At 37.9% G+C, this 17,847-nt stretch overlaps 3 protein-coding genes across 4 annotated transcripts; all 3 read left to right on the top strand.

Annotated features, from left to right (window-relative positions):
* Window positions 1-219: 219 nt before the first annotated feature.
* On the top strand, window positions 220-3,231 carry LOC146937527 (N-terminal acetyltransferase A complex catalytic subunit NAA10-like). Of its 2 annotated transcripts, XM_085751788.1 has the most exons (4): window positions 220-411; window positions 581-883; window positions 1,537-1,709; window positions 2,741-3,231. In XM_085751788.1, the coding sequence occupies exons 2-3, from the start codon at window positions 593-595 to the stop codon at window positions 1,705-1,707; spliced, it is 462 nt and encodes a 153-aa protein (XP_085607914.1). In that variant the 5' UTR covers window positions 220-411; window positions 581-592; the 3' UTR covers window positions 1,708-1,709; window positions 2,741-3,231. The 2 variants fall into 2 exon arrangements, with proteins under 2 accessions (XP_085607914.1, XP_085607915.1); XM_085751789.1 differs by lacking the exon at window positions 1,537-1,709 and having other exon boundaries at window positions 266-411; window positions 2,741-2,876.
* Window positions 3,232-12,230: 8,999 nt separating this feature from the next.
* LOC146937526 (uncharacterized) lies at window positions 12,231-14,036 on the top strand. The gene has a single exon (XM_085749455.1). The coding sequence runs from the start codon at window positions 12,231-12,233 to the stop codon at window positions 14,034-14,036; it is 1,806 nt and encodes a 601-aa protein (XP_085605581.1).
* A 2,883-nt stretch (window positions 14,037-16,919) lies between these two features.
* On the top strand, window positions 16,920-17,408 carry LOC146937525 (uncharacterized). The gene is made up of 2 exons (XM_085749454.1): window positions 16,920-16,998; window positions 17,089-17,408. Exons 1-2 carry the CDS (start codon window positions 16,920-16,922, stop codon window positions 17,406-17,408), a joined length of 399 nt encoding a protein of 132 aa, XP_085605580.1.
* The last annotated feature ends 439 nt before the right edge of the window (window positions 17,409-17,847 follow it).

The raw sequence follows: 17,847 nt of genomic DNA, 5'->3' as shown, positions 1-17,847 counted from the left end.
TGCTATAAACTGCATTTGTTGACGCTATTTTCAAATTTAGTTATCGATTAGCATCCACAAATTTTGATGCTAAATTTTGTTTAATTTTAAATGGCATCTGCAAATGCTACGATTTTAATTATTTTTAATATTATTTTTACCCAATATTTCCACTTTTTTTTTTCCTTTCCCACCTTTATTTTGATTTCATTAATATTTTAGTTTACACTATCTAAACAAAAAAAAAAAAATGATTTAATCAAAAGAGGTGTTTAAACAAAACCCAAAGTCCATTTATTTGGTTCTCTCTGTCACGCATTTTGCTCTCTTTACCGCGAAACCCTCTCACAGAGAAGGTTTTGTCCCATTGCTCGGAGCAGATCCACCGTGTCGGAGGCCGTACGGTCGCCGCGTTAATCTTCAGTTTCAAGGGTAAGTCTCCTTCTTCCTTTCTCTCAAATCCCAAATTTCTATTGAAACCTTTGAGTGAGAAATCATAAACCCCAAATTTTAATTGAAACCCTAATTTCTTTCTATGTTTATGTCATTCTCTTTAAAAATCCAAAACATAACAATCTTTAGAACCCTAACCATGAAACAGTTGTAAGGAACAATGTCGTCAAAGAAGGTGTGCATAAGAGTTGCAACATTTGGAGACGTATTGGATTGGAACAGTAACAACAATCTCGTTACTCGCCCGAATATTGGCACATTGTGGAAGAAGCTTATTCATGTCGCGGACAATTGCAGCGGCTGTATTGTTGCTTACCTCCTCTCTGAAGGTGAAGAGGAAGAGGAAGGGAATGACCACTTTAGTATCGCCTCCCTATTCGTTCACCATACCTATCGTAAACGTGGTATCGCTACTGATCTTATCACCGCCGCCCAAAACACCATGGAAAAGGTTAGGTTTGTTTCTTTATATTCTGTTATAATTTTGTTTTTTGGATTAGGTTTGTCACTTGTGGGTTAGCGTATAGGGTGTGGTATAGGCCTTTTAACTGGTTATGTATGGAGTTTGTTTAATGTTTAGGTATGAAGCTTGGTTGAGTTGTTTCGTTAGGGGTGGGAAGGCAGAGTAGGCTAGGTTTTTTGTTAATCTAGCACGCCACTGTGTGATCTATCTGAAAACCCGTGATGATTTTCTGTTTTCTGGTAGAATCTGAGTTTCACTATGCTAGGATTATCTTCTATTCCTGGAAGTGGTTCTTCGGTGAATTCCCTAATCATTGCCACTCCCTTTATGAGTGGGAGGCGAAACCAATTCTCTGTGGGAAGTGTTTTTGGCTTCTTTTCTTCTTTCTCTTTCTTCTTGTTAATGATTTTGGTGGTTGGTGTTTGTTGTTTTTTCTGTAGTTAGTCTTGTCTGGGGAGTGTTCTGGTCCTCCGAGATTTTTCTTTTGGTTTTCTTGTTTCCTAATCTTGGGGTGCGGATTTTCTCTAGGTTCTCTCTACCTTGAGACCGGCAGCTGTTGTACAGACCTTTTTTGATGTTTTTGGTTGTCAATACCTATTTTTTCCATTAAAAGTCTGTTACAATGTGTAATTTGACTGAAGGTGGGTGCTAAAGACGTTTCAGTGCATGTCCGGAAGAGCAACTCTGCAGCTCTTGGTTTGTTTCAAAAGATGGGTTACACACTTCACGAGGTGAAGGCCAAGTATTTTGATGATGAGGAGGACGCTATTGTCTTGAGGAAGATACTCAAGGGGAAGCATGTTGCCACCTAACTGTGAGACCCACTCCCCCCATCTTTTTCCATTTTCTAGAATGTATTGTGAAAATAATTAAAACTTTGATGGCTGGTTTAATATTTACATGATGGCAATGTGTTTTGTTGTAGACTTATTTAGCTATGTTAAAGTCGTGCTATTTTACTTGATAGTCACTAATATTTAGGGAATGAATATTTGATATTTGATCGCTATCTTTTTGTGGAGATGCCAATGCAAGTATTTAACCGACTTTTTCATCCTTGGATAATATGCTCTTTACATGGATTGATGTAGTTTGAGTTATGTGCAATTTAGCTGTGTAGGGTGGGCGTGAGGTCAGACTTTGGACAATCGTAGAATTTCGTAGTAGATAATTTCTTGAGTGTAGTTCTAATGGGAAATATACAATTGATGTATACTTTCTTATCAGTGCTTTTCTATTTCAGTGTGGTGTACTAGTAAACTGTTGCTTATTGATTTCAAATGGAGGTAAAAAAAATGAATGGCCGTGTTACTTTACATGATGTTAACTACAACCTTATAAGGACGACTTTTTAGATAGTGGAAACAGTTGTCATCATTAAAAATTTCTCCACATACTCAAACAGTATATTTAATTTGTACAATCAAGCAGTATATTTAATTTGTCTTTTTCAAAGATCTAGGAATTAAGTGTTTGCTATATACTCTGTATATTGTGCTCTGTCTGGTCCAACTTTAATCCTTTATGCTTTCTTCGGTTTGGTTTTCTGACTCTGTATATTGTGCTATGTATACACAACTGCCATTTGTTCTCTTAATTGATTGGCATTAAATAATATGTTGCTCATTGCTTATTGAGGATTCAGATTAGGGTGGGGTTTTGTTGGACTTAGACTAACACTTGGGACTAAAAAGTCTTGAGGATCATAGATATGGTGTTCCTTTTACTACTTGCATATTTTCTTCCTTGTTTAATGAATTGCGATTAATTTGTTCTTATTGAACGAGTTTACTTACGTAATGCTGAAGTCAATTAAATCATGGTGCTTTCTGGATTTATTTTCAGGTCTCAAACATGGATTCTCCCGCAGGAGGAGGAAGACCTTCTTCAGCCAGTCAAGATTAGGTGTTAAGGATTTATCATGTAGTACTTTGTATATTTTGTAGTATGGTATCTTTTAAAGTAGGGGTGGCAACAAGTACTTTGATATCTTTTGAAGTATGTCTTATGAACAATTTGATATCCCGCAGGAGGAGGAAGACCTTCTTCAGCCAGTCAAGATTAGGTGTTAAGGATTTATCATGTAGTACTTTGTATATTTTGTAGTATGGTATCTTTTAAAGTAGGGGTGGCAACAAGTACTTTGATATCTTTTGAAGTATGTCTTATGAACAATTTGATATAACCATAGATTAGGTGTTAAGGATTTAACATGTAGTACTGCAGGATTTTTCAAAGTTTGGTATCTTTTAACGTAGGGTGGTAATGAGTACTTCAGTATCTTTTGAAGGATGTCTTATGAACAATTTGGTATTGTAATGCCTTAATATTTTGAAGCATGCATGCATCAAGTGAGTGCTGAGTAGTGAGAGGAAATATGGTTGTGTAATTTATTCTTGTGAATCTGTGATAATTGAGAAGGAATATAATTGAGTTCAATAGTTTGATGGACTATAGAGATAGTTTCTTAAATGTCTCTAGTATGATTTATAAAACAAGTTTAGGCAATGAAAGCACTAAAACAACCAAGCTGAACCAATACAAGAAAATCAGACCAGGTGGACACAATAATGATTAGAACTGAACCAGAAGAACTGAACACAACAATAATCCACACCAGAGTCAGCAAAAACATATCTCAACAAAGCCTAGAGAAAAACACTGAAAAATATGACCATTCAAACATTGACACTGCTCCAAAGCCACACCGCATGCCCTCCTGCAATAGATGAACCTTCCTTTCCTAAGGACATCCGCAATTTAAGTCGTAGTAAAATCTTATTTGACATGGGCAAGCCTCCTTGTTCTTTATCTAGGACAATGTGTTCCTCGAATCCGATTAAATAATTATGTTATGTTCTAAACTCCCCTGCTGATGCAGAATTAACTCTAACACAAAGGAAATTCAGCTAAACTATTTCCTTGCAAATCCCCAAGGACACCTCTTATGCCTGCTGGTCCGGGCCTCCCTTTTGTCGATTCATCAACGTTCCATTTCCATGCTTTAGATGGAGGGGGACACCAGGTAATAAACTTATATTCCTCCTTTTAATCTCTTCTATTGGCGTACCACATTCAATATTATGAACCACGTCTCCAGGTGAATAGGGACACTCAAGGCACCAACTCTTCAGCAGGAACCCCAATCTTAATTTTGTCAAGTACAAAAATCTGTTTTTTCATTGTCGAACACAACTATGTTTCGCTGACGCCAAATTTACAAAAAAAACAACGTAACACAGAGAAATCCATAGCTCCTTTCAAAACCCTCCTAGCACCAACTTAATCTAGCACTGAAACCAATGCCATCACTACAACATGGCCATCCAAACTTGCCAACTATACCTGCAATGTAAAAATAAATGACAAACGAACTTCCTCATTCAAACTATAAAACGGAGAGAAAGCTTTACTGGAATCTCGTATGATATTTAATCTCCTCAGTTTCCTCCAAGTATTCAACTTCTCTTGCATAAAAAACCACACAAGAAACTCTTCCTTTGGAGGAGTGACCCATCTCCACACGCCACAAAATGCATGCATAGTACCATTTAACTCGGGATACGCTTTTGAAAAATATTTACCAAGGTATATCTTCTTTTGCACCAGAGAGTTGGACTACTTCCAAACAAGTTAAACTAGATTTCACACGTAAATTAACAAAAGAGATATTATACACTATTACTATCCAGTAATTTCGAGAGTCTTCCCTCAAAAATAATTGTTTTTTTTTTTTTTTTGAGTCTCGGTCTCTGGCTGCCTCTAAGTATATAAAAGTTTGGTTTCTCCCTCTAAATATCATTCAAAAACTATCCCATAATAACTTTCTCCTTTCATTTCCCCTATTTATTCTAATACGTGATTATTATTATTCACAAGAAATATTGTCTGTGCTTGGTCCATATGCATAGATGAATTTTTTATCGGCAAATTTCAAGTTACTATACTTGTATATATCTTTTATAAAATACCACTTCATTTGGCTTGCTACTGCTGGTCTTGGATGGATTTTAAGCCTTGCTTCTTGTGTGTGTATACATGTGTCCGTCCGTCCAATTATATGGTGTATGGCAGTTTGTATTTTGAAGTTGTAGCAAATATCATTGTTGTCCAACAACTGACAAGATTATTTTTTAATATTTTTGGCCATTGGTTTAAAAACAATCAAAGAAGATGAGATTGAAATGAATAATTCAAGTTTGAAAGACCATATCTTATGTTGATATTATTGTGATAGAACTAAATAATGTGAGATTGAACGAATGTTTTAAGTTTGAAAGACCATATATATACTTTGTTCCAAAGGTGAATACTTTGCTTTGATTACATTGGCCACAGGTAAACACTTATACTATTTTTCATAATTGCTAGCTGAACGCCTTTTGTTTGGTATGACCACTGAAGACTTTTTTTTTTTTTTGAAATGACCATTGAAGACTGTTTACGTAAAGAAAGACACTAATACGATGACATTGCTGAAGAATTGGTTTATGATAGCAAGAATATAAATACATTGTCTAATTCTTGCATTCCAGCCTAACTTTGTGAAGAGAGATTCTGTTGTTGCATGTAGGGGTGTTCAAAACCGAATCAATAGAATAGAAAAACCATAAATCGAATCAATTCAAACCGAAACCGTAAAAAACCGCATTTAGGTCGAATACATTTGGATCACTTTATTACTCAACCACGTGGTTTGGTTCGGTTTGCGGTTTTAATTTTACCAACTGAACCAAACCAAACCAAACCGCAATATAAGAAAAACACTAATTAAATATATATCACCTAGACTAATACTCATAAAAATTCAATGGAAACTTTAATAAAAAAACATATTTTTTTCTCTTGTTAAGTTTCTTCTTTGCTTTTTCTTTCAAAAATGCATTTATGTGCTACTTGAACTCTTAAAGAGTGATAAAAAAATTTAGTCTTTTGTATTTCTTACAAAGTTGGATTACTTTTTGTCCACGTTTTAATTTGGTCTACGTAGTTGAGAACATTGGATGAAAATCAAATTGTAATGGAATGAAATTTAAAAAATTCCTGAAAATATATTCTGTTTTAGCTTTTAATTTGATTTTAATGTTGGAAACAAAAAATAATTAATGTCTAAAAAAAAATCGTACCAACCAATCCAATCCAATCCAATCCAAACTGCGTTGGTTTGATTCAAATTTATTTTAAAAGTCAACCAAACCAAACCAAACCAAACTGCATACTTTTTTATCTTACGGTGGGGATGGCTTTTAGTCTCCCCAATCACACAAACGTATACAAAAAATTAGCAGTGTTACTCAAAAATAAAAAAAATATAGTAGTGTTAACTTTAACCCTAGGTATATATTTATGGTAATAGATACCTATATATAAAATGGAATACCCTGTTTTTTTTTTTTTGAACTTTTAGATGATTTTTTACCCTCCATTTACTATTAAAATAACAATTCGATTTAATAAAAACATGTAACCAATTATCCTAAAAAACGGGATAGTTGTCTTCACTTTCTTTCCTCTTTGAATTTTAGTGTTACTCATATTCATAGAGAAGGCAATTATTGTCCTAGTGAGCTTAGCTCAGTTGGTATGGACAATGCATAAAAACAAGTAAGGTCCGGGGTTCAAACCCCGGCCACCAAAGAAAAAAAAAAAGAAGGCAATTATTGTGGTAACAAAGTTCTTCACATTGGTCTACACAGCTACCTTCTCAAATTAGGCAAAACATTGTCAGAAATAGACTAAGTCTTCCTAATTTTAGGTTTTCTTAATTCTATGAGTGTTTTATTTTTATGCCCCATTGTTTTCCTTTGTTTGTTCTTTGATCTTTTATTAATGGGAAATGATAACCGGTGCTCCCAGGACACTGGTTAAGGATATGAAAAATTCTTCACGTTGGTCTACACAGCTACCTTATCAAATTAGGCCAAACATTGTCAGAAATAGACTAAGTCTTCCTAATTTTAGGTTTTCTTAATTCTATGAGTGTTTTATTTTTATGCCCCGTTGTTTTCCTTTGTTTGTTCTTTGATCTTTTATTAATGGGAAATGATAACTGGTGCTCCCGGGGTACTGGTTAAGGATATGAAAAAAGAAGTTATATAGTAGTTAATGCATTGAAATTGTGTAATTAATTTATAATAAAGTCAAAAACAGTTTCCTTTTATGGTAATAATTCCCTTTTATGGTATGCTTAACCAGTGCCCCGGGGGGCACCGGTTAGCAGGACCCTTTATTAATTTCCGTTATTTACAAAAAATAATGAATTGCATCTATAACATTATATATTAGGGTGGGGATATTTTGACTCCAAGAGTAAGTGTAATATCTTACTCCAAATCTTGACCTTTAATTCTAATATTGGTTAATGGCTTAGATTAATTGATATGATAGGCTTTAATTCCATTTTCTATTGTAGTCAACATTTATCACCACAAAATAACAAAACAATAAATGTCTTTTAATTGCATGATTTTTTTTTCTTCTTCCATTGTTTTTTTTTTGTTTCACGCTTAAATATTTTTTGGAATTGGATCACCTCCTGCTGCTTTTCTACTGCCATCTCTCCTGCGCAGTTATGAGACGTTGGATTTAATCCAACGATGGAGACAAAAAGAGAGGAAAAAGGGGGCAATGAGAGAGAATGTCCACTGCCTTTGGGAGCAATTTCCAATCCGTTTTCTTTTATCTCTCTCTAGGTTGAACAATCTTCATACCTGGATTTAAAATTGTCTGCCTCCACACCAGCTGTGTGATTTAAGTTCAGTTTAAAAGAAGATTTGACAGGAAAGAGCAATACGTAATTAAATCACAACTATCTTTAACAATGGTAAAGAAAAAGAAAAACTAATTGGGGATAAACAAATTACAAACACAAAATTGAAGCATATTTTGAGAATTTTTTAAGCAAAAATAATCAGAATTTGAGAAATAGTTGCAACTTTTTTCTTTTAGCTGGTTGAATTATACTGTAACAAAGATAAGCACTTCATGCATTCGATGCACAGTGGCAGAGTTTTAACAGTCCAGAACAACAATGGTATTTTGAAGCAACAACCTTCCATCACAGATACGTTTGCTTCTCACATCCAGTGTCGTTGTAAAATGGGATTTCGGCAATTATCGGTGTTGTCGTTGGCAACAGGTTTGGTGATGATTGAGGCGGCGGAGAAGCAGGACCGTTTGGGGAAGAAAGCATGAACAGTTATTATTTTATTTTATTTTTTACCATTTTCCTCTAGATTAAATCAAAGGCTGTGATTGGCGCAGGATAGAAACAGGAGACAACCCCACAGGAGAGGATCCGGATCCATATTTTTTGAGGGTTAAATTAAAATCCTTTCCTTGAAATAAAAATTTCAAGATTCACTCATTCTATTCTTCAAAAAAATTGAATAAGAAATTTTTTTTTGCATATATCTTTTTACGCTAAAAGAATTTTTTTCTTCTCCCATTGATTTTTTTTTCCTTCTCCCTTTACGTTTTTTAATTTTTACGCTAAAAAAATTGCATATTTTTTTTAAAGAAAACAATTGTAAAATTCAAAGAATTGCATATTTATTCTTCTCCTGTTACTATTTTTTATACGACATATTTTTTTTTGATTTCTTCATTATAATCCTGATATTTTCTTATGTTTTTTCTAAACACACATTTTTGTACTAATCTGTCACGAAAAAACATTTTTGTACTAATCTGTCACGGAAAAAAAAACGATAGAGGAAGTAACCCTAATCTTTTCTTATATCTAATTCATTTACAATAATTGCATAAAAAAATAAATAAATTTGTGTATTTTACTGATAAACATTATTTTTGCCATGAAAGAGTTTTTAAGTTTTGCTCTTAACCCTCAAAAATTCTTTTTAGCGTGAAAAAAAAAATTAATGGTAGAAGAAAAAAAATAAGAAATTAAAAGACATTTATTATTTTGTTATTTTGTGGTGATAAGTGTTGACTACAATAGAAAATGGAATTAAAGCCTATCATATCAATTAATCTAAGCCATTAACCAATATGGGAATTAAAGGTCAAGATTTGGAGTAAGATATTACACTTACTCTTGGAGTCAAAATATCCCCACCCTATATATTATTACAATTAGTGCGTTCCCGTTTTTTCACTTTTTTATTACACTAATGCATGTAGATAATGAACAACATTTTATATGAAATTTTAATTTTTATTAAAATTTAACCTACAAATATTTATGCCTTTCAAATTCAATTAAACACAAACCTACCAAACATGTTATATTTTTCAATGACAACAATAATTTAGAACACTAATGCATCATGAATTTGATTAAACAACGCCGTTTAAGATTATTTACTTTAGGGACAGGTTGAACAGTATACAAGGCACTGTATCTAAGTATTCTCTTTTTCTTTTTTTGAGGGGTCTTTTTCTTTATATGTAGTGTAGAAGATATAGATAATGGATTTTTTGTTATTTAATATTGTAAATAATATTATTAAAGGATAAATTAGTAAATATGACACTTTAAATAAAGGGTAAAATAGGTAAGAAAAAAGTCATCTCAACTCATGTATTCTCTTTATATCTAACAGTCGTTCATGCGAGCACAAAGAGTATAACAAACTAATTAAACCAAAAATATACTGGACCGTCATAATATTCCTAAGGGCCTAAAAGACCTCCAGGAAGGGATTTTAGACCCTCACATAGGCCTCACTGCCCTCCAGAAGGGCCCTGAAGCCCAAGGCGCGTCCTTCTCAAGGCGCCACCTTTGCTTGCTCCTAGAAACCTCTAGAGCACGCCTAAAATACCTAAATACCCCTGTTACTTGTTGCCTAAGTAACCACAAATCAAGTCCATGCTTCTATGAAGAAGTCAGGCAAATGACTTCATCGGTGCAGTCGTGTGAATGGGCCAATCAGATTTCAAGCCATGACATGTCAGATGTTGGGAGAAATTATAATATGGATCACTTGCTTTATATGTTCCACCATAGATAAGTTATTTCAAGATCTTAACGGTTAGATTTGATTGGTCTCTATGTTATTGTGGTACACCCTCTACACATGATTTATTTTTCTAATTTCAATTCTCCCTTTAATTATCTTTCTTTATTTATTCATATTCTCTCTCTTCCAAATTTTTATTAAATCACTCTTCAACATCTTCATCATACCTTCATCATCTTCATCAACTTATTCATCATCTTCATGAGAGGAGGAAAAAAACCCAGATTTAAAAAAAATATGAAATTACATGATTAAAAAAAAAACAATTCAATTAACATTTCCATTAAAACACATTTATTTTCAAACCTTCATTGTTTACATCACAAAGCATCATACATGATGATGATAGGGTAAAGTTGCAATGTGTCTTGTGTTTTATGAAGCTGCAGATCTACCAAAGTAAACCTACCACCACACTAAAATGTCAAGAACAACAACATAGAAGTGACCCATTTCACCAACCACCCCAAAACGTCCACAAAAACAACAACAACGAGAACCATTTCATCCAAACACACATTCAATCTTCTTATTCCATTATATCAACGATTTGTTAACCTCTCTTTTGCAAATTTGTTTTCTCCAAATTTAGATATTTTTTGTTCAAATAAAAATTATTTATTTCACTTTGAGTGTTTAAAGTTGCGGAAAATTGTTTGTAATCAAAAGGATAAGTTGTTTTGTTCATGATTATGTGTTCGAACTGAATTTTTGGTGATAAAATAAGTTAAAGGTAAGGTTTTTTTGTTTCTGATCGCATGGGTTGAAACCGGGTCGTTACGACCCGTCTGGAGCTAGAAGATGAAACATTAAAAAAAAAAAAATTGGCCATTCGCAAATAAAATAAAATAAAAAAAATTAGCCATACGCAAGAATCAATCGAACCCACAACCCCTGTACCCTCAACGCTCAACGAATGACTTTACCATCACAACATCAGATTAATTCATGAAACATATGCATTATAAATCTATTTAACTGCTATATAGGTTTTAATTCTATGTCAACTACGCCTTAATTGATTCTTTATGGCATATTAAACATTTTTAATGATAGTTATGAGTATGTTTTCAATTTCAATGCACATCGTTTTCCATGAAAAACGGTCATTCAAACTCCAATATGGAATCATTTCATTTTCTTCGATTTTTCTTATGATAGAAAAATTTAGAATTGAAAAAGAATTGGAATTTTAGAGATCGAACTGCGTACATGAGATTGAAAAAAAGTATTTCTACCGCCACACCATGAAGTTTTTTTTTTACAAACTTTAAACTTTTGAAGTATTATAATAGCATATTGTAAGTTGAACTTTTTTTACATATTAAATATTTTGATTTAAAATAACATATATTTTTTTACATAAGAAATAACGTAATGTTATTATTACCATTATATATATATATATATATATATATATATATATATATATATATCTTTTGAATAAATTATTACTATATTTATATTTACATAATTAGTAATAGACATTTCTTAAAAAAAAATAGTAACATATATATAAGTATAAATAATGTCAAATTACTCCATTTTTTAAAAAGTTTGTAATATTTTTTTTAATAATATCTAAATCAAGATTTGGTGGAGTACATTATGATTTTTAAATTTAAATGAAAATTTTACGCATTTTTCACTACCAAAAAAAATATGTCACTACCAAAAAAAAAATTAAATGAAAATTCATTGAAAAAAAATTAGTGAGCATTATTTAGTCTGATTAGGAGATGTCATGGTAGAATAAAATGACAATTAAAACCCTTAATTTAGTGATTTAGTGAATTTTAATAAGGTTAATTAAGGAGTTTTGGTGGTAATCATATTTCTTATTATATATATGGACCGTCATCATATTCCTAAGGGCGTGGAAGCCCTCCAAAAAAGGCTCTAAGCCCTTCAGAAAGGCCTAGGCGCCCTCCAGAAGGATTCCTGAGCCCTGGCGCGCCCCCTAAAGGGCGCCGCCTCATTAAACTTCTGGAAACCTCTGGCAACCGCCCAAAATACACAAATGCCCCTGTTGCTTGGTAACCAAGCAACCGAAGCCCAAGCCCATAGCAGGCTATAAATACCACTCTTGAGAGCACTCTCAAGGCATCTAATCATCAGTCTAAACCCTAGAATCCTAGTATTCCTTACCGTACTTTTTTGCTAGTACAGTTGGCGCCGTCTGTGGGAAACAGGTAAAACTAACCTTGACCACGTTTCTGGATCGCAAATCGTGATTTAGGAACCCTTAAACTAGACCTCTGAATCGTAAAACTCCTTTGCGATTTAGAAACCCTAACCCCTTTCGACCAACCTAAATCGCACCTCACGTACGATTTAGAGAAAAGCCTCTCATCATGGCAACAGCCGAAGAATTGGAATCCATGCGAACCCAACTCGCTCAACTGAAGGATCACAACGATGCCCTTCAGGCCTCAATGGAGACCATGCAACAAAAGCAACTGGAGGAAAAAGAAGAATCACACCATGGCGAGTTAGATGACCCTGAACCACAACCATTATCCACTGAAATTTGGGACGCACCAGTTCCAGAGGGCTTCAAGCCGCCCCACCTATCCACCTTCGACGGAAAGAACGACCCCATGGAGCATGTCACGGCCTTCAATACACGCATGGCGGTTGTCGGGGCTCCCGATTCTCTGAAATGCAAATTGCTAGCAGGTACTTTCACTGACGCCGCCTTACGCTGGTACATGAATCTCCCACGGTTCTCCATCCTCAGCTACCAGGACATGACCAGAAAACTCATACAACAGTTCTCCGCTAGTCGACATCGCAAGGTCCCAGCAACTAGCCTTTTCAATGTGCGACAAGGGCATAATGAATCCCTCAGAGACTACCTGGCTAGGTTCAACGATACAACCATCAAGGTAATCAACCCCAACCAGGAAGTGTTCGTAGGAGCTTTCCAAAACGGACTAAGGGCAGGGCAGTTCAACGAGTCTCTAGCCCAGAAACCTGCGGATTCCATGGAAGAAGTTATAGCCAGGGCAGAATGCTACATCAAGGGCGAGGAGAGCAACGCAGAAAAGAAGGCCAGAGACGCCAAGGAGCGCGCAAGCAATCCAGAACGGCGACCTTATCAACCAACAGCTGGCAGAGATCGCGCCCCCTACAGAAGGCCGGAGAGGCGACCGTTCAATCCGTATTATCAAAGGGACTTCACGCCCTTAAATACTAGGCCAGAGCGTATCATGAAGGAGGTCTTCGAAGCAAGGCTGATCCCAGAGCCCTTGCCAGCCCGCAGCCCCGTCATGGGAAGGGATGAAGACAAATGGTGCAAATATCATAAGGTACGAGGACACGACACAGACTCGTGCATTCATCTTCGCCAAGAAATCGAGCGACTAATACAAAGTGGGAAGCTAAGAGGGTATGTCAGGGACAGAAGGGGCGAGAATAAACAAAAAACAGACCATAAAAAGGAGGAAGTGAACGACGAAAAAAGACACGCCATAAACACTATTTCAGGCGGCTTCGCCGGAGGAGGGGAGTCAAGTTCGTCGCGAAAGAAATATGTGAGGCAGGTAATGTTGTGCCAGGAGTATGAAGAGACGGATCAGAAGCACGAACCAGAGGTATCCTTCACGCCCAAAGATTATCGAGACGTAGTACCCCACGACGACGACCCCATGGTCGTCACTTTACAAATCTTCAAGTGGGACGTGAAGCGGGTGTTGATAGACCCAGGAAGCTCTGCGGATATTCTTTACTACGACACATTTGATCGAATGGGGCTAGACCCGGAGCAGCTGCAACCTTTCAGAGGAACTCTGGCAGGCTTCACGGGCGAGCAGGTTCATGTGAGGGGATACATCACCCTAAAGACAACTTTCGGAAGCGGATCTCACGCCAAAACCATTCGAGTCAGGTACCTCGTCGTAAACTCGCCTAGCTCCTACAACATCATCATAGGTCGCCCTGCCTTCAACCTGTTGGGCAGATTCTTATCCACGAAGTACCTAGTAATGAAGTACCCTCTTGACTCTGGAAAGATTGGAACCATTCGAGGAGATCAAAAACTCGCCAGGGAGTGCTATCATAACAGTTTGCGTTTGCAAAAGACCAGAAAGAAGTCAAGTAGTGAGGTAACGCACGAAGTTAACATGATCGATCTGGATCCCAGAGAAGGCTTCCAGTAAGAACGCCTAGAACCCACTGAAGAATTAAAAGAAGTCTCCATCGGACCAGAAGCCCACCATACAACAAAGATTGGCACGTCACTATCTCCTGACGAGGAGGTCGCCCTGATCAAGCTACTAAAGAAGAATCTGGATCTCTTCGCCTGGCATCCATCAGAAATGCCAGGGATGGACCCCGACATTGCTTGCCGCTGGCGTGAAACCGGTAGTACAGCGGAAAAGGAAGATGGGCGAGGAAAGAAGGAAGGCAGTTGATGAGGAAGTGAAAAAGTTAGTTGAAGCCCACTTTATCAGCGAAATAAAGTATCCCACGTGGTTAGCCAACACCGTCCTTGTTAAGAAAGCAAATGGGAAGTGGCGAATGTGCGTGGACTACACAGATTTGAACATGGCATGCCCCAAAGATCCTTATCCTCTCCCTAACATTGACCACCCGATCGATAGCGCCTCAGGTTACAAAACTCTAAGCTTTATGGATGCCTATTCAGGTTACAATCAAATACGGATGGACCCTCTGGACGCTCCAAAAACGGCCTTTATGACCAGCACAAAGAATTATCACTATGAAGTTATGTCTTTTGGTCTAAAGAACGCAGGCGCCACCTTCCAGCGATCTATGGACACCGCGTTCTCCGCGCAGATAGGACGAAATCTTGAGCTATATATTGACGACCTGGTCGCAAAAACGAAGGAGGGATACAGTCACTCTGAAGATCTGGAGGAGATATTGAGCCAGGTTCGAAGATATAGGATTCGTCTGAATCCAGCAAAATGTTCTTTCGGAGTGCAGGCGGGAAAATTCTTAGGTTTCCTCTTAACAAGACGAGGCATCGAAGCAAACCCTGACAAATGCCAGCCGATCATCAACATGAGAAGCCCCACCAACATCAAGGAAGTGCAGCAACTCGCAGGTAGGCTCGCCGCTCTTTCTCGTTTCTTGTCCTGCGCCGGCGACAAAGCCTTCTCTTTCTTCGCCTCCATTAAGAAAAAGGAGAGATTCGAGTGGACTCCAGAATGCGAGGATGCTTTCCAGCAAATTAAGAAGTTCTTAGCTAGTCCGCCCATCCTTCAGCGGCCAAATCCGAACGCCATTCTTTTCCTGTATCTGGCGATATCTGACAACGCCATGAGCACAGTCTTGGTAGAAGATTCAGCAACAGGAGAAAAGCCGATTTATTTCGTCAGCAGGGTGTTCAAGGGGGCAGAGCTGCGATATCAAAAGATAGAACGTCTCGCCCTTGCTGTCGTCGTAACAGCAAGGAAGCTTCGCCCCTACTTCCAAAGTCACAAGAACGTCGTAAAATCAGATTACCCGATCAGGCAAGTACTGGGGAAACCTGACCTGGCCGGAAGAATGGTAGCCTGGTCCGTAGAGCTTTCAGAGTATGAAGTCCAGTTCGTACCAAGGGGGAGCATCAAATCCCAAGTATTGGCAGATTTTGTAGTAGAGCTCGCCTCCCCAGTACAGGAACAACCTCCTTTCGTATGGCTCTTATCTGTAGATGGCTCATCCAACCTGAAAGGCAGTGGTGCAGGCGTTATCTTGGAAGGGCCGGACGACGTTCTCATCGAACAATCCCTCAGATTCGAATTCAAGGCTAGCAACAATCAGGCCAAGTATGAAGCTTTAATAGCTGGCATGACCTTAGCCCTAGAGATGGGCGCCGAAAATTTAAGAGCCAAGAGTGATTCCCAGCTCGTAACAAGTCAGATCACGTGCGACTACCAGACGAAAGACACACAACTAGCCAAATACCTGACTAAGGTGCAGAGCCTCGCCAAGAAATTTAGCTTCTTCGAAGCCATTTATGTACCACGGGAGCAGAATTCCAGAGCAGATTTGTTGGCAAAACTCGCCAGCACCAAACGACCAGGCAACAACAGAACAGTTATCCAGGAAGTAGTTGCAACACCCAGTACGAAGGTGGACGAAGTACTTCAGGTCGTAGAGAACACAGGAGGATGGATGGAACCATTGCTTAGATATTTTACAGGATCATTCACACCAACCGACGACGAGGAAGAACAGACAATCAGAAGGCGAGCGTCCAAACTCTACAAAAGAGGCCGCACGACTCCCTTGCTACGATGCCTAGGAGAAGACGAGACGCACTTGGTCCTTCTGGAAGTACACGAGGGCGTTTGCGGTAGCCATATAGGCGGGCGAGCTCTAGCCGCCAAACTCCTCCGCGCCGGCTACTATTGGCCCACCATGCTTCAGGATAGCTCGACTTTCGTAAAGAAATGTGACAAATGCCAAAGGTTCTCTGACAGGAAGCACGTCCCAGCTCAGGAGTTGACCTCTGTATACTCGCCATGGCCTTTCCACAAATGGGCAGTCGACATCGTTGGACCCTTTCCTCTCGCCCCAGGGCAGCTGAAATTTCTCATAGTGGGAGTGGATTACTTCACCAAATGGATCGAGGCGGAAGCAGTCGCCAAGATAACTGCGGAAAGAGTAAAGAAATTCTACTGGAAGAAGATCATCTGCCGTTTCGGCCTACCTAAATGCATAGTGTCAGATAATGGAACTCAGTTCGCAAGCTCAACAGTGTTGGACTTCTACAAGAACCTAGGGATACAGACAAAATTCGTCTCGGTGATTCACCCACAAGCCAATGGGCAAGCCGAATCGGCCAACAAAGTTATTCTTAGCGGGATCAAAAAGAAATTAGAGGCCGCCAAAAGTTTGTGGGCAGAACAACTCCATGAAGTATGAATAATTTTAAGAACCAATTTACTCTCGCCTCAACTTTCCAAAGTTTTAAATCTCTTTCAAGCTACTATACTATATATAAACAAATGCATCGATCAAAATAAGTACAGGTACTATGGTCCTACCACACTACCCCTCATTCTACAACCAAGGAGACACCGTTCACTATGGTTTATGGCACAGACGCCATGATACCTGTCGAAATCGACACCCCCACATGGAGGCGAGATACGTTTTCAGAAGAAGGTATCTATCTTATTTCGCCAGGCGACTAACATTTTTTAGTGCAGGGAAGTATTGCTATTGTAAATTTACGCGCTATTTTCCTTTAAAAAGCTAATGACGTAGGTATGGCGGTAAGTATGGACGTCATTGACGAGGTCAGGGAGCAGGCACACATCAGGGAATTCGCAGCCAAGCAGAGAGCAGCTAGACGATACAAATCCAGAGTGACGCCCAGGGAGATGAAAGAGGGCGACTTAGTCCTCAAGCAAGTTGTCGCCCCAACCAGAATAGGCAAACTATTTCCAAATTGGGAAGGACCTTACAGAATCAGAGAAAAATACGCTCACGGGGCGTATAAGTTAGAAGAACTGAATGGAGACGCCGTACCTCGCACTTGGAACGTGGCCAATCTGCGTCACTACTATAGCTAGAATTCTTTTTCTTTTGCATTTTAATTTTATTATGTACCAAATAAGGATGATGTAAGATCACCACTGCAACTCTTATATTTTGACGTTATCAATAATACAGGGTTGGGGTGGCACTCTTTTCCCCTGCAAGGGCAGGGGTTTTTAACGAGGCGCCCTTTCCTTTTTCATATCTATGATTCATTCCACATTTTTTCTATCATGCAAACAGAATTCGCTCACTGAAAGAACAAAGATAAAGGATCCACAACGCCAACCTTGCTAAGGACTCTGGCTGCGTCGACACATCAACTCGCCTAGCCTTCCATCAGAGTTGGAAGTGTAAAATAAAAAAGTCTTCCCTCAGAGCGGGAAGCAAAAGTCCTCCTTCAGAGTAGGAGGCGCCTTCCATCAGAGTTGGAAGTGTAAAATAAAAAGTCTTCCCTCAGAGCGGGAAGAAAAA

Source organism: Medicago sativa, chromosome 3 (assembly GCF_051527215.1).
Source record: "Medicago sativa cultivar Bolivia chromosome 3, Bolivia_mono, whole genome shotgun sequence".
In the NCBI taxonomy this organism is placed as follows: Eukaryota; Viridiplantae; Streptophyta; class Magnoliopsida; order Fabales; family Fabaceae; genus Medicago; species Medicago sativa.
The sequence above is the reverse complement of the archived record's forward strand: the minus strand, read 5'-3'. Positions and strand labels throughout refer to the sequence as shown.

What these genes read in the sequence shown, in the direction of transcription:
- LOC146937525 (XM_085749454.1), top strand. Translation starts at nt 16,920, where the DNA reads ATGGTTTATGGCACAGACGCCATGATACCTGTCGAAATCGACACCCCC. An exon ending in AGATACGTTTTCAGAAGAAG is followed by an intron (nt 16,999 to 17,088) that starts GTATCTATCTTA and finishes TCCTTTAAAAAG; the next exon opens with CTAATGACGTAGGTATGGCG.
- LOC146937527 (XM_085751788.1), top strand. Translation starts at nt 593, where the DNA reads ATGTCGTCAAAGAAGGTGTGCATAAGAGTTGCAACATTTGGAGACGTA. An exon ending in CCCAAAACACCATGGAAAAG is followed by an intron (nt 884 to 1,536) that starts GTTAGGTTTGTT and finishes ATTTGACTGAAG; the next exon opens with GTGGGTGCTAAAGACGTTTC.
- LOC146937526 (XM_085749455.1), top strand. Translation starts at nt 12,231, where the DNA reads ATGGCAACAGCCGAAGAATTGGAATCCATGCGAACCCAACTCGCTCAA.